The sequence below is a fragment of the Syngnathus leptorhynchus genome, chromosome 16 (genome assembly GCF_054491065.1).
Source record: "Syngnathus leptorhynchus isolate UIUO chromosome 16, UIUO_Slep, whole genome shotgun sequence".
Taxonomy (NCBI): domain Eukaryota; kingdom Metazoa; phylum Chordata; class Actinopteri; order Syngnathiformes; family Syngnathidae; genus Syngnathus; species Syngnathus leptorhynchus.
This window is the reverse complement of record NC_141210.1, coordinates 7,210,305-7,225,257: the sequence shown is the minus strand read 5'-3', so window position 1 is coordinate 7,225,257 and position 14,953 is coordinate 7,210,305. Positions and strand designations below refer to the sequence as shown.

The 14,953-nt window shown below is 42.1% G+C and overlaps 6 protein-coding genes across 7 annotated transcripts in view; 3 read left to right on the top strand and 3 right to left on the bottom strand.

Moving 5' to 3' along the window:
- The window catches only part of grin2ba (glutamate receptor, ionotropic, N-methyl D-aspartate 2B, genome duplicate a), a 62,526-nt gene extending 62,211 nt beyond the window's left edge, over positions 1-315 (bottom strand). Inside the window, exon 1 of the mRNA XM_085933664.1 lies at positions 251-315. The gene's annotated coding sequence lies outside the window, so the exon portion shown is untranslated. The remainder of the gene's footprint in view (positions 1-250) is intronic.
- Positions 316-324: 9 nt separating this feature from the next.
- fmc1 (formation of mitochondrial complex V assembly factor 1) lies at positions 325-1,836 on the top strand. Its single transcript, XM_085933665.1, has 2 exons — positions 325-517; positions 1,408-1,836. The coding sequence occupies exons 1-2, from the start codon at positions 389-391 to the stop codon at positions 1,609-1,611; spliced, it is 333 nt and encodes a 110-aa protein (XP_085789791.1). The 5' UTR covers positions 325-388; the 3' UTR covers positions 1,612-1,836.
- A 984-nt stretch (positions 1,837-2,820) lies between these two features.
- Positions 2,821-5,117, top strand: LOC147044570 (heme-binding protein 1-like). Its single transcript, XM_085934724.1, has 4 exons — positions 2,821-2,898; positions 4,456-4,594; positions 4,688-4,868; positions 4,940-5,117. Exons 1-4 carry the CDS (start codon positions 2,821-2,823, stop codon positions 5,115-5,117), a joined length of 576 nt encoding a protein of 191 aa, XP_085790850.1.
- A 736-nt stretch (positions 5,118-5,853) lies between these two features.
- On the bottom strand, positions 5,854-9,637 carry wbp2nl (WBP2 N-terminal like). Its single transcript, XM_085934725.1, has 8 exons — positions 9,564-9,637; positions 8,525-8,633; positions 8,289-8,427; positions 8,020-8,112; positions 7,722-7,931; positions 7,339-7,452; positions 6,950-7,032; positions 5,854-6,852 (listed from the first exon to the last, which is right to left on the bottom strand). The coding sequence occupies exons 1-8, from the start codon at positions 9,620-9,622 to the stop codon at positions 6,796-6,798; spliced, it is 864 nt and encodes a 287-aa protein (XP_085790851.1). The 5' UTR covers positions 9,623-9,637; the 3' UTR covers positions 5,854-6,795.
- A 702-nt stretch (positions 9,638-10,339) lies between these two features.
- On the top strand, positions 10,340-13,226 carry LOC147044568 (zona pellucida sperm-binding protein 4-like). 2 transcript variants are annotated; one of them, XM_085934778.1, is made up of 12 exons: positions 10,340-10,600; positions 10,678-10,802; positions 10,869-10,989; positions 11,053-11,187; positions 11,257-11,429; positions 11,526-11,605; positions 11,678-11,811; positions 11,876-12,059; positions 12,127-12,265; positions 12,351-12,420; positions 12,490-12,627; positions 12,703-13,226. In XM_085934778.1, exons 1-12 carry the CDS (start codon positions 10,429-10,431, stop codon positions 12,858-12,860), a joined length of 1,629 nt encoding a protein of 542 aa, XP_085790904.1. In that variant the 5' UTR covers positions 10,340-10,428; the 3' UTR covers positions 12,861-13,226. The 2 variants fall into 2 exon arrangements, with proteins under 2 accessions (XP_085790904.1, XP_085790905.1); XM_085934779.1 differs by having other exon boundaries at positions 12,493-12,627; positions 12,703-13,224.
- rrp7a (ribosomal RNA processing 7 homolog A) lies at positions 12,986-14,689 on the bottom strand. Its single transcript, XM_085934780.1, has 7 exons — positions 14,591-14,689; positions 14,220-14,362; positions 13,968-14,093; positions 13,753-13,876; positions 13,569-13,666; positions 13,288-13,495; positions 12,986-13,184 (listed from the first exon to the last, which is right to left on the bottom strand). Exons 1-7 carry the CDS (start codon positions 14,652-14,654, stop codon positions 13,099-13,101), a joined length of 849 nt encoding a protein of 282 aa, XP_085790906.1. The 5' UTR covers positions 14,655-14,689; the 3' UTR covers positions 12,986-13,098.
- Positions 14,690-14,953: the final 264 nt, after the last annotated feature.

Below are 14,953 nucleotides of genomic sequence, written 5' to 3'. Positions count from 1 at the left end.
TTTTATATTTTAAAAAATATATATTAAAATTACATTTCCAACAGTAAACAACATTCGCAGGTTAGTTGAGTTATTTAGGTTTTGCCAGGACTTGAGCAGAGGATGGAATTCGCACAGCCCGACTTGTGCATTCAAGTACCAAAAGTCTGTTGTAGCAAAAATGTAATTGCAACATATAACAAAAAAACAAATAGTGCAACTTCTGTGACAATATTGCGCACACGTGTAAGCAAAAAAAAAAAAATATTACCTTTCTCCGTTGAGAAAGCGTGACTGCAAGTCAGGTGTTTCTGTAGCGCATATGATGGGTCGATTGTGCGACGTTTGATTAAGTTGGTCTGGTTGTGGAGCGCAGACATCGCTCCCCGATCAAAACACTTCTTCAAAGATGGCGGCGTCTCCGGCTTCCTTGCGCGTCTACAGGGGGATTCTTAAAGAGTTGCGGGCCATGCAAGGGCAAAATTACAAGAAGTCGCTGGTGTATAACTACGTCACAGATCAATTTCGCAAAAATCAGGCGAGTTTTCTCTTTCCTGCAGTTCTACTTTGGCCAGCTAACATTTCTTCATCAATACACATTTATTAATAATTTCCTTTATTTGTTAAATGCGTTTTGCTATTTTAAAGCTCAATCATATTTAAAACGTCATGCATGGCCATATTTAAAGCATATGACTGCAGCGCAACTCAAGGGCATGCTAACAGCTAACATGGCAGCGCAGTAGTGTTGCCCAACGTAAGACAGGATATTTTAGCACACATGCATTGGCATCCAACAGCGACATCTAAATTTATTCGTTACCGCGATGATTACATTCACGTTAGGTCAATTGAAGACCCCAAATTGTCTTTTTATTCTGTGTCTTGTAATTGATTTAAGACCAGTTCCAATGCTCCATCCAGCTCACCCGTGACCCTAATGGGGGGGGGGGGGGGATGTACAAGTGGATTGATAGTACATTCAAACACAGTGACGCTGCCTGTTGAAATGAAACATTTGGATAGTTAAGCATATAGGCTTAAAGCTTTGATTATGAATGCTTGAGCGAACAAGGCTGGCCACGGTGGCTGAATGCATGTGCAGTGATGCACAACGGCTAAGGGGGGGGGGGGGAAGACTCGAGCCTGTCAGTGTATATTTGTTGAAACTTCAAAAATGGCCCAAGGACATTATAATGTATACGCAAGATCATCGGGACTGGAGCAAATGTTTCATGTCAGCATCACTTGCTTTGTCAGATGAAGCAGAACATTGTTGATTCAGAAAAGCTGGTGATGATTGCGTATTTGTTATTAATGTCACTTAATTTGCCACATCCTGGCTCCCTGCCCTTACTAATGTCCTTTTCGTGTCAGTTGTAATGAATGAAAAGTGCTGGAGTTTAAATGAATTCTCCTCCGATGCAGGTGACAGGCGAGAGGCACTGCCGTGCCCAGCAGGAGGCGCTCCATGCTTCACAAACCTACCTGTGTCTACTGGCAGCCTCCAGGAACCACCAAATCCTACATAACATCTACCATGGAAAGGCAGAGCGTAGGGCTGAGGAGGTGGCAGGTCTGGTGGGGCTCAGGTTGCCTACTCAGCCAGGAGGCAAAGGCTGGGAGAAGTGAAGGCTGCACGGGGAGCGACGTTGGAAGAATTGATGCCTTCAAAAGAACGATGTGTTATTTGAGAAGCGTAAAAGCTGTGGACTCTGCCTGCGTTCCAGGGAGGAAACGTGTCGAGAAAATGTTCCAAATAGATGTATCTGCTTTGGTCCTGCAAATGTTTGAAAATATTCAAAAGCAGTGGCAGGCAACTATTCTACTTTCTCTATTAAACGATTCATTGCTTTATATTTGGTTTCATTTCTTTCAAATCCAAGGCATGATGAATGCTTATTATTTCAACCAGCATTATGAAATGTAATGAGAAATTCCGTTTCAAAATGGAAACTTTCTATTTGAGAATTCAAGTCACAAAGCTACAAACACGCCATCAGTAAAGTTGTCCCTCGCAGCTAACGTAGGCCGCTCCATTCATTGCTTTCTCACTTTGCCCACAGTGACACCAGTCACTGTTTTCCATTGCACTGTTTTTCCATTAATCTCCCTTTCTCCAGCCCCCCTCCCCCCCCCCCCCCCATCCCGCTGATGACTAACATTGCTTTCAAAGTCAATTTAAAAAGAATGCCCCCAAAGCCGAGCAAGTCACTGCGACACCGGGAGTAAGGCAAGCACCCGTGCATTGTCCACATTCTCCACACTCAAAACCTTTCAATGCATTCTGACAAACCAAAGGCTTGTGTCCCAATTAATAATGCACAAATAAACCGAGACGAGGATGGGGTTCTGTTTGTGACTCAGCACAGTTGTAAAAACAAAAAAAATGAGATAGATATAACAAATATTATGTAGATAATATTGCCCCAGATATGTTTTTGCTGCTTTGCTTATTTTGGACTTCAATACAGTGTGAATGCTTTTTCCAGTTTGTGTCTTAGTATAAATGTAGAGCGAAAAGACAAGTGTGAGAAAGGCGGAGGCACTGAGAGCGGAGGCACTGAGAGTGGAGGCTCTCTCTCCCTCCCTCCCTCCCTCCCTCTCTCTCTCCCTCCCTCCCTCCCTCCCTCCCTCACTCAAAAAAAAAAAAAGACAGCGAGGCAGCGAGCATCTCTTAACTTGTGGCCGCGGAAGGCACACAGAAGGATGAGTTGATGAAGAGGCAGTAAGCCAAGAAGCGGCGTGCACGCTGAAGAACCAAGTGGATACCTAAAACATTTGGAGTTGTGAGACATTAGGGTGACAAGAAGAAAGGAGCGTAAAAGAGTGAGCTGAGACATGTTTGGAATGATCAAAAATTCGCTTTTTGGAAACACGGAGGAGACCGAATATAAACTACTGAGCACAGAGACCAAGGTAAGAAAGAAATGTCAGAAATTTTTAAAGCCGTCATGTAAACTGTGAGACTTGAAGTAAATATAGCTTCTCATTAGCCATGTTTGGTTAAAATATATATATATATTTAAATTATTCTATTGTATTTCTTATGCAAGCTAGACGTATGCACGCGAGCTACCTGAGCCCGTTTGTGGTCAACCTCCTGGCTCACATTAATCACGTGTACTGAGCTCACACGGCCACCGCAATGACATCACAGGGAAGGCCAGGACCTTTTCTTATCTCTGTCGTCCTTCTTCGATTTATCATCTCCATACATTTGAAGACAATGCGATGGAAAGCGAGCGTTGGTGTGTTAACTCTGGCAATGTCCGGCAGCTACTTGTTGTCCATGTGCTTTTTTTGCATCGCTACGTGTGCGAGGAGGCATGCACGCTTTGGTGATCATCTGTTGGGAGTTCTGAGGCCAGATTTAAGCTTTGGGGGATGCAAGGCTTATTTTAATAACTCAGTCATGGGGGTCGTCCACCTACATCCTTGGTTGACACTGACAGCGGCGCTACTGCTATTGGCAAGAGCGTCTGACGTTATGTAGTTGTTTACAAACTTTGACCAAAGTCATCGTGTTGAATGAATGTATTGTCATTTCACCAAATTTGTATTATAACTAGATTCTCAAAAAAAATTTACTTGTTTTCTTTGGAAACGAAGAGCTGATTTTATAACGCAAAGTCCATCAAATCTCTAAACTGGACTCAAGTTGAAACAACTGATACGGAAATCAGAGATTGTTACCTAAACCCTCGGACACCCATCTGACACCTTACACACTTAATTAAAACTGAGAAGAAATAAAGAGGAGCAACCTGGTCCAGATACGATGTAATTAAAAGAGTTGAGATAAATAAAACAACATGGGCAGCAATTTACTGTCGCGCTACCATTGACGGCTATTGACGTCATTTTTACATTGAAACATGACCTGCAGAATAAATAGCATTCGAATGACCTTTACATTTCTATACTTGCAACCTTGGACAAAAAAAGTGATTTACTGCAATCACGTTAACGGCAATGAAGCCACAGAAGCCCCTCAAAACGTATTAAGGTCACAATTGCATAGCGGTGGAGCAGCGTGGCCGCGCTCCGCATTAACCCCTCGAAATCACATGAAAAGACGCTTGCATCATGGTAACAGTGCGCTGGAGGCTGGAAGGGGGGGGAGGGGGGGAGCAAGTTGTGTTTTGCCTGCGTTATGTAACATTGTGTATCTCTGGCCTATTATAATGTGTAGCCTGACTGAACCCACTGCGGCAGCAGGAGACATTAAATCACATCAGAGGAAAAACGTGTTGTCCTCCGGATGGTTTTATCTGGGCCACACTTGTTTGGCACAACCACGTATGTGCAATTGCGCAGACATAAACATACATGTACACACGCTAAAAGCTTTAAAGGGCAACGTTAAGCCAGTCAACCTCAAATGTTATTCATTAAACTTCAAATGTTACTATTTGGGTTGAGAGGGAAAAAAAAAAAATGTGCACATTGCTTTAAATCCGTCCCCACTTCTAGGATGGCGTAAGCTTTGAGGTACGGCGTTATGACGCCGCCAAATATGCCGTTGTTTCCTCCGAGGGACGCACTTATGACCAGGTGACGGGCGAACTGGTGAGGAAGCTGCTCATGTATATCGGTGGAAGCAACGAACAAGGTAGGAAGGACTTCTTATTTTACCCATGAAAAGCGCCGTACAAAATGTAGCATTCAATTTCGATGTACTATTTATTTATTTATTTTCAACAAGGTGAAGCCATGGGTACGGCAGCCCCAACCATCATCACCGTCTACCCTCGCAACGACGGCGTTCTGTCCCGTCGTCTGGTGGTCGCCATCCGCATCCCAACCGTCTACCAACAATGCCCCCCAACACCCACGGACACTACCGTTAAGGTCGAGGAGAGGCCCGGCATGACCGTCTATACACTGTGAGTTATATTTTCGGTCACAACAAGGCACAGAATTCAACGACGGTAAAATCTTGAAAAATCTTTTACAGGCAATTTGGTGGATTTGCAGGTGAGAGCGAGTTCCGAGCAGAGGCTTTGCGTTTGACACGCACCCTTGGCGAGACGGCCCCATTCCAGCGCAAGCAATACTTCTGTTGTAGTTACGACTCGCCAATCAAGCCCTACGGACGGCGCAATGAGGTGTGGTTTATACAGGAGGAGCCGTAGACACTCGGCTTCGCCCATTCTGACCAATTCACTGACACTCGATTCAACTGAGGTAAACAGCCGGTAATGTCGCTTCAGTATTGTTCTTCTCTTTACACTAAAGAAAACAAGTGTAGTATGTTTGTGAATCCAAAATGTACTGTGACTTGTGTATTTGTGTGCATAGCAAAAGGGAACACTAATGTCTAAAAAAAAAAAACATGTAAAAGATAAATATTACCTCGCTTCTGCTTAGCAGTAATGTAGCAATATTTGTTTGTCCCAAATGAGATTATTAGCTAGTTCTTTTGTTGTTTAATTAGAGATGACTATTGTGTATTTTTTCAGGTCGTAGTGACAGCAACACAGAAATACAGTTTATGTTAACAAGTAATTTCCTATTCTTTAATTGGGAACTGGAAATGAACTGGACGTTAAGCCATAAAGTTGTTTATAACGAGTGAATGGTGCCGTACATTTCTAGCCGTTTGTTTTGTGATGATTCGCGTGATGTCACTTTGAAGTTAAAACTGCAAACCATTTTCATGTTGTTGTGCATTATTCATATTTATTTACATCCCTAAAAATAGGACTGTGATCCATCTGTTGTGTAGCTAAAACTGAAAGGGTTCAACTTGTCTGTCGGAAAATAATAAAAATTGTTGAAATAGTCGTATTTACAAGGCTTTTTTTTTTTTTTACACATTTGCTTTAAAGTGATTCTCCTGAAAAAAATAACTGCCGAGGCTCAAGGAAATATTAGAATCAATACATGACAAATTTAATAGATTTCAGTTAAAGAACTTTCAGCCAAGCATTATTCATTTATAGACATGAGTAAAGCAAAATTTCAAATCCACACTAAGTATATTTGTTAAGGGTGTGCAAAGACCTGTTAATATCAGCAACAACAAGAAAAAATGGTTAGCCCTCAGGAGTTTTGACGGGAGGCAAAACGCTGCTGTTCTCTAAATGATGAAACCTGGTAACCGCATACTGGCCGAATTACAAAGAAGGTTTCAGCTTGCCTTTGCATACATGAATGCAAGAGAGGCCAAGAGAACAGCGTCACTCGGGTGAGCCCTGCTTTTCCACTACGGCCATTGTCAACCGGGAATATTGCACACTTACTGTATGAAAATGTACATTTTAAAGGATACGAAAAAAAAAAGGTACAATTTGGGTTATCTAGAAAATGTAATTGTTGTTGCTGATCGTACACAGGATCGCCTGTAAGCTATTAGCTAAGAACGAATCAGGACGTATTGACGGCCATCAATGCATGACTAAAGTCTATTCAACCCACTTCTGCTATTGTATATGAATAAACACTCCATTCAAAAATAGTATAGGAAATACACACTGTAAATGACACCACTGAAATACACTGATAATAAGTTCGGTTGTTAAAAGCTACACGAATGAACTCCAAGAAAGTGTGTGGTGGTGCAGCTCGCTCGTTTTAAAAAAAACAAAATACATTCATCATCCTACTGCTTCCTTTCAGCTCCAGACACGACTGTTTATAACATGACACCAATTATTATATGAAGCAAAATAGCCACAGAGGGCTTTTTGATGGGGGTTGTAACTTCACAAAACTGAATTGTAAGAGATTAAATGTGCTGTTTTGTAATATGCCATATACCGTGGTCAGGGATCCACCAGAAGACAAGGAGGAAGTGTCCGTACCCGAGCCTCAGTTGTTTTTCTTTTCAGGAGAGTTTGGGTAAGGTGCATATGGAGGCGGCATCTCCTTAATGGGGGTAAAAAGTCATTGATCGATAGTATTAAGACGAAATAAAGTTACATGACTACTTCCACATTACTAGATGAAAAGAAAAGTATCTTACCGTGGGCATGTAGACATTGTGTGGATCGCTGGGATTGTAGTACGCATTGCCTGCTGCTTCTGCAGCTTTGGCGTTACCTGGGCCTGAAAGAAACATCAACAAAGAACCAATACGCAACATGAAATCCATTTCCACACCCCGAGGATTTAGTCTTTCATACAAAATCAGATGCCCAACACATGATATCTCAGCAGATTCACAAGATGAATATGAGGGAGGGGAAATGAAATAACAGCACACGAGAGATCATGAGTTGCTTTTTTTTTTTCCTAGGTGGACTGATGTAAAGTGATTCACTTTGGGCCAGATGGATCACATCTGACGGGTGCAATGAAGCAGACATGGAAGAGGAAAACTCAAGAGAGGGGGTTGGGTGTGGGGGGTCAAACCTGGAGGTGGTGGAGCTGTCCAGTTTTGCGGGGGTGCAACCCAGTTTTGAGGTGGCCCTGGATACGGGGGAGGTGGGGCCATGTAGTCAGACCCGGTTGGGTATGGGTACATTCCTGGAATGCATGTCAACACATAAGGTCACAGACCTTGAGATGCCTTGAGGCAGAACAGCTGTTGCAAATCCAGCAAAGGCAAAATAAAAACCTCAACCCCTCATTCCTTCAGAGAAAATTAAGGACATTTTCGCTTTCGTAATCGGTCACATTCTTAGTTATTGAGGGCAGCATAAGAATACAAAATATTTTGTCAGACTTGTCAAAGCAGTTATGATGATTTTATGGTGGTACATGAGAAATGTGGTTTTTGGAAGAAGAAAAAACACCTGGAGCAGCAGCTGGGTAAGGGTAGCCCATGTTGCCAGGAGCGGCAGGAGGAGGCGGCGGCTGCGGGTAGAAGCCGTTCTGCTGCGGAGTGGGCGCAAAAGGATAGCCTTGAGCAGCAGGTGGAGGCGGGCCATAGCCGTTCATCATTCCAGGAGAAGGGTAGCCATGATATGACGCACCACCATTCTGGGCCGGGGCTCCACGGGAAGCTGTAAGACAGTGTGGTAACACGTGTTTTGTAAATGACTTCTCCCCATATGGTGTGGTAACTGCAACAACGGAAAGTCATGAAGAAACCATTTGTGGCCAGTTTGAAGAGATGCTGGCCTAGCTCAATGGCTCCTCCGCTGGGAAATGACATCTTGAAATGAGCTTGACCCTCCCAGCCACCTAGTAAGAGATGGCAAAGTATTTCAGCTGTGCATGCAACTGATACACAATTTGTAAAATATAGTTCTGCATTAAAATCATCCCTAAATGTTCATAAATCAAACAGTCAAAAATATTGTATATTTATAAATTGCATTAACTTCTAAAAAGCGCTCAAATTAAAAGAGGATACCTACCGCCCGGCTCAGCTGACACTGTCCCTTTAATGTAGTTGGCAGCAAACACGGGCTGCTCGATGCTGCATCCCTTCATCAGATAATAGGGGAACATGGCAGAACCCAGGCAATCTTTTGTGTTACTGGACACAAACACCATCTAAGCCAGCGGGCAAAACCCAACAACATAAGAGTAAGGTCAACTACATCATGAAAAGAACAGCTAATGACTCATATGTATGTCATGTCGGCATTACCCTGTATGGTGTGAGGTACACAGTGCCCTTCTTGGTCCCCTTAAGTAGGTCCGATTTACAGCTGACGTCACTGAACGACAGCTCCACATTTTTACATTCCCTTAATACACTGGCGAGGAAGGAAAAAAAGATTTTTTTCAACTCTTGCACTTTCAAATGCCAGTCAGACACACAAATTCTGAACCAGACAATTCCTGATTTGAATCTGGTATATTGTACTACTTTTCCACTTTTTTTTTATATTTGGTTCACAATATACTAAATGAAACACTCAAGAAGGAGCTGTTGCCACAATTTGACTCCTGCTCCTAAAGCCACGCCCCTTAAAGGCAGATATACTGTAACTTCACTTTATAAAACCAACTTATGTCTTAGTATTTATATTTTAATGTGGCGCCATTTGTTGTTATTGGACACGTGTTATAAAACTGTGTTTTAGGGAGGGGCTGGAACAGATTAATGGCTGGTCAAATAATTTCTGTCGTCTAGATTTATTAACATAGCTTAATTATAGAACAATTTAAACTTGTAGGTCATGTTAGAACACGATATGTATCGTAACTCACCTTATTTAGCTTAATATTAGAATATTTAACACGATTTAGCTGAAGCTTTCCAAACATAATTCTATCTATGATGTGATTCAAATCTACGTCATTTCAGACGAATAATATTATTCACATTTCGAAATTAATATATCAATATTATGATACATTCGATTATACCCAGTAAAGTGGCACAATAATGTCAACATACTGGCTTCCTGTTTTGAAAGTTAGCTTATAGCGCGCCAATCTTTAATGAGCTAAACTACAGCGGAACCGTCACTATAGTTCGCACATTAGGAAAATCTGTATTCAAAACATTTTAAAAACATCACGTGGAAAACAGCCAGCGGCACAGCTGCGTCAGCTTAGTTGTGCTAAAGCTAAACTAGGCCACGATGCTGATGTTGATTACAAACTAAACAAGCCAACAAGGCTAATTTTTCCGTCAAATCGCATTGGCAAAAAATAAAAAAAAGGGAAGTTTATCATACCTTTCTCCATTATTGATCATCACTCCGCCATTTTGGGAGTGATTTCTATTTAACGCCATGGTCGTGTAGCTGTTGCGCTCGCTGGTGTTTGGTGGAGTTTGTTTGCGCTCCACTGACAAGAAACGCCACATACGTCACGCGTTACGCCACGAGACCACCTGGGCATACGTCACTTCCTGGAAAATCAAAATAAAGGTAGGATCTTCTGAGTCTCTCAAACGTCCTTGCTTAAACCTGAAGGGTGCAATAAAATTGACATTTGATTTAAAAATGAACTGAAGATCGTGCAAATACTAGTATTTCTGTGCAATTATGAAAAATACATCATTTCAATGTAGTTATTTAAAAAATAGTTGATTAAAATTAACTATAAATGGTTACATTATAAATAAAAATTTAAGATTAGATCAATAATACAGTTTGAATTTTTTTTTTATTTTCGTAAATGTAAATTAATTTGATCTACTTTCAACTAATGAATCAAATTCAATAGAATGTAAATGTGTTTGGAAATGTTTTATTTTCCCAAAATATTACTCAAATGCATGCTCATTTTTAACTATCATTTTTATATTGGCTCCGATTTGCGCCATTAATCCTTTGCTCGGGTTCCAGCAAGCTTCTAAACATCCATCCATCCATTTTCTGAACCGCTTTGTCCCCACGGGGGTCACTGGGCGTGCTGGAGCCTATCCCAGCCGTCATTGGGCAGTCGGCGGGGGTACACCCTGAACCGGTTGAGCTTCTAAACAATTAAAGCTAATTGGACAGTCACATGATACCTACCTGTCTACTTCAACTAGAGATCCACCTAGTTAGATGTGGGCCATGCTAAAGAAAGACTACGTATTAACACTACAAAGAGATGAATAGTCATTTTGTAACATTTTATTTGATTTCCATTGTTTTGACCTTCAACATTCAACTCCATCTGTGTATCGAAAGGCAAAGTCTTGCCTTGCCCAGAGTCAGCTGCTCTCAGAGGGGAATAAAAGCTATATTTGGCTCGCAGGTCATCGATAATATTCGCGTAAAAGGTGAGACTGCACTATCAAATTTAAAACTATTACGCTATACTCACTTTAAAGTTCTGATCGCTTTGCTCTCATGTCAGACAAGACGGGGGCCACATTCACAGTGCCCGAGTCCGAAAGCTTGTGTGGAGTCAAAATGGCCAGACACAACAACCAGAGCCTCATTTTCATCAGCACGTACGACAGCTGCTACGCTCAACTGAAGGTAAAAGAACATTTGAATAGTTCAATTCACAAAATGATATTCAATGTGATGCCTTCGAACCCTCAGGACAGCAAAGTGGTCATCCCACTGCAAGTGCAGCTGACGGGAGATGATCGACACTTCAATGTAAACATCAGCTGCCCTCTGACAAGGAGACCCAAGGGGAGTCCCCCACTCCCACCAAAAAGTGAGTGGAGATGAACTTGAGAGATTACTGTTCCAAAAAAAAAACTTAAAACATTTCTCCCAGAATTCCATGGAGAGTGTGCGATCCACAAAGACCTCCAAGTGAAATGTGGACAACAAAGAGTCTCTCCAGCTTCCTGCGCCAATTACGGATGCTGCTACAATTCCACGGATGCAACGTGCTACTATAGACTCAATTGTGAGTTTTTACAAATTGAATTGTGTTTGTACAAAGAGCCAAATATTTCTGTTTGGGTAATTCTTCCAGCCTGCTCTCTGGATGGACACTTTGTGTTTGTTGTGGAAGCCACCGAGATGGACCTTCCCATGCGCCCAAGAAGACTGCAAGTCAAGAATCAGTCACATTGCATCCCAGTGATTGCCACCCCACACGCTTCCGTCTTTAAGATTCACGTGACGGATTGTGGGGTTAAAGCAAAGGTCGTGCGGATTCCTTGATTCTAAACCTGTCAATCAAAACTCAATGACATAACCACTTACTGTGACTGTTTATTCTGCTACTCCACTTGCCTTTAGGTCAACGGAGATGTCGTCATCTATGAGTTGGAGGTGGAGGAGCTGCCTGAGCCTAGGAGGACAAACCAATCATCATTCAAGTAATTCATACCACACAATTGGCATTCTGAGCATCTTTACTCAGGCCTGACCCGTTTATTTTTTTTTCCAAGTCTCCAAGTTGACTGTGAATATGAAGCATCGGCGGCAAAGCGTGCAGCGTATCTTCATTCCCTCAACAAGGTGACCAACCCACCACCTGTGGTTGGTCTGGGAACCATTAGCGTGCAGATGAGAATTGCCACAGGTCATAAAACGCAAAGACTCCCTTTTTAAGCGTTGATATTCAACAAAGCCATTTGTTCATCTAGATGCATCCTTCACATGTTTCATTCCCGAGGACCAGCTTCCACTGACGTTGCCACTGCGTGAAACAGTGTACGTGGAAATCTCGATTGCGCAACCATCGCCAGACACCACACTATCCCTGCATGTAAGGGATTGCTTCGCTTACCCGGCATCTCGACATTCTGTGTGGATGCTTCTTTATGACGGGTAAGGAATGAACAGAATTATTGGGGAAAAATTGGAGCTGCTAGCCTAATCTTCTCCTCCTGGATAGATGTCCTAACCACCTGGATGACTCCAGAGGTTCAGTCCCCGTGGACAACCAGGGTAAAACATATTCCCGTTCCCAAATCCGGAGATTTGATGTGAAGACTTTTGCCTTCTTTAAAAAAGGCCGGCCGATTGTTGAAGAAGTAGGTTTGGGGGTATTTTTGGAAAGTACAGTGAACCGCAACTACTTCCTGACTCCTTTTTGGGTCGATTTTCTTTTTTTCCCAGATATACTTCTATTGTTGGGTGGAAATTTGCACACAGGATGTGGACTGTACACAACGCTGTGCCATCATTTGTGAGTACTGTATATTATTGTTGTTTGGGAGCGAGAAGGGGGGTTAGGGTCAAACTGAAATGTTCTTAGCAGCATCTGAAGGTGAGAGAAGCAGAAGAGAGGCTTCATCTGAAATGCATCCCACCCAGCTGGTCTCTTTGGGCCCTTTTCTGCTGCGTCAGAATAGCAGAAAAATGAAGGCTGCTCCATGTGTTGAGCAGAACAAGGGTAAGCCCAGCTCATGTCTCAACTGGTCATGAAGATTTGGATCGTTGATGGTTTCTAATGTTGTCTCTTCCTCAGTGTATATGGACACGGTATTTGTTCTTGCTGGCATGGGGGCGATGACAACGCTGCTGCTGGCGGTGGTGGTGGTGATATCGTGTCTGAGCAACAGGACGTTTCCCAAACAAAGGGCAACACAAGTTTCTGATGCTCAAGTTGAAGATGTGATCTCATAATAAACATTTCACCTAGCCCTCAGGAAATGGTCCGGTTTACCGCTTTTCTGCTTTAACTGTTACATTACACTCATCAGCAGTTAGTATCTGTTTATATTTGGAGAAATTAGTAACTACATGACAAATTACGAATCAAAACGTTCCTTTTATAGCATGAAGTTATACAAGACGAAACAATATACAGATAATAGTGATTTGCCAAGTGAGAAACAACGCAGTGAATGATTGTTGCGTTGCTTTAATACGGTCTGAACTTTCTTTGAGCCCTTAGGAGTGCTATTCTTTGTTTGTCCTCTTCGAACTTTTTCCTGAGTTCAGCAATATCTGAAACCCAAAAAGAATCAACATGCCTTATTTTCAGAACAGACAAATAAAAAAAATCTTAATTCTCCCAGAGACTGATGTATAATGGACCAAGCCGACTTACGCTCTTTCTGTGTGTTTTTATGCTGCCAAGAGTAGAAGTTCAAGAGCTCCTTCCTCTTCTTCTTCTTCATTTCCTTATTCAGGGCCCTTTTGTTGGCGACCTCACTGTGGGGACGCGCTTTGCTCCCCTTTTGCCCCCTGGTGACTTTCACCCAGCCCTCCTCATCCTCTTTTTGTTTCTCCTCCTCCTCCTTCAGGCGCTCCGCTTCCTGGTACAAATGAAAACAAATAACATTAAGACCATGCAATGCGCTTGAAACATTCAAACAAAATACAACGTACCTCTTCTTTCGTCTTGTCAAAATTCTTCATGAACTCATCGACTACATTTTGAAGGATGTCCGGCTGAACAATGGAATCTTTGCACTGTTGAATCCATTCTGGGAAAGTCATACACAAGTCAAACTGAATTTAAAACGCAACAAAACACTCATTATGGTGTTATTAATGTGCAAACTTGACTCACTTTGTATACCAGTCTTAACTGTCCGCTCTGTTGAGCAGACCACCAAAGGCACATTGTAGGGGTGCGACTTCGCTGCTGCAATACTGGAAGGACTATTGAACACGATGTAACCAACTTTGAAACTCTGAATAAAAGAATACAAAGAGGAAAGGGCATGAGAAGGATTGCATTGCAGAACAGAAATGACTAAAATAAAGAAAACATTGTTACTCTACCTGTTTTTCAGCCGGTTTGAAGAATCTGGACAGTTTAGGTTCAGATAGGCGGAATGCGCCCGGGTGGTCACCCAACTCCACGGATTTAACAGAGCCAAATTGTGAGAACAATTCCTTGACGACTTTCTGAGTGATCAGAAAAAACACACACCAATGCTTATAGTTCATTTCAATTGTGCACACACACATGTATCGATATTCATTCAATGGTAAACTCAAGAAGTTCTCATTGAATAGTGATTGTTATTGTACCTCAGAGCAATATGGCGGTATGTTAAGGACAAACAACGTCCTGTCGAGTGGTCGGTGGGAACCTGTCTCTGACCGAACTTTGTGCTCCTTCACGTACAACTTGTGTTCAGATTTCATTTCTGCGTTAAACTTCAAGGGCAACACTGCAAAAAAAAAAAAAAAAAAAGAGAGAGAGAGAGAGAAAGGCATATTATAACCGACTCAACGTAAATCTACAGCGTTACCCCTCCCGGCGGATCAGCCAGCCAGGTTGGAGTAAAAAATAACTTCATTGGGCGCTAAATTTATTTATGAAATGACAAAGATATGTTCTTCTCTATGGTAATTTAAGGAAATTTACAAGCTATACGACACAAGTACTGTTTAATTACCTGCAAATCCTCCAGGAATAATACAAGCCTTGCTGTTGGCATGGCTGCGTTCGGACGGTGCCATTTTGTTGTGACCCTTCACACCGGAAGTAAAACCAATACATGACAATGACGTACATCCTGTATTTTAATTTGAAGGAGGAAAGTGTTATTTGGTATTTAGTTGCACTATAAAACTATTAATTGACCGGTACATGTTCATTTTTATAGCAACAGTCGTATAATAGTGTTTCCCACGGTTTTGAATGTAAATATAAAACAAATGGAAAACTGCATCTTCCCTGAAATTTCATGCACATCATGCACTTATTATGGAGCTGTGCAGAGATTTAACTTTTTAACTGCCCACCCCCCCCTTCAGAC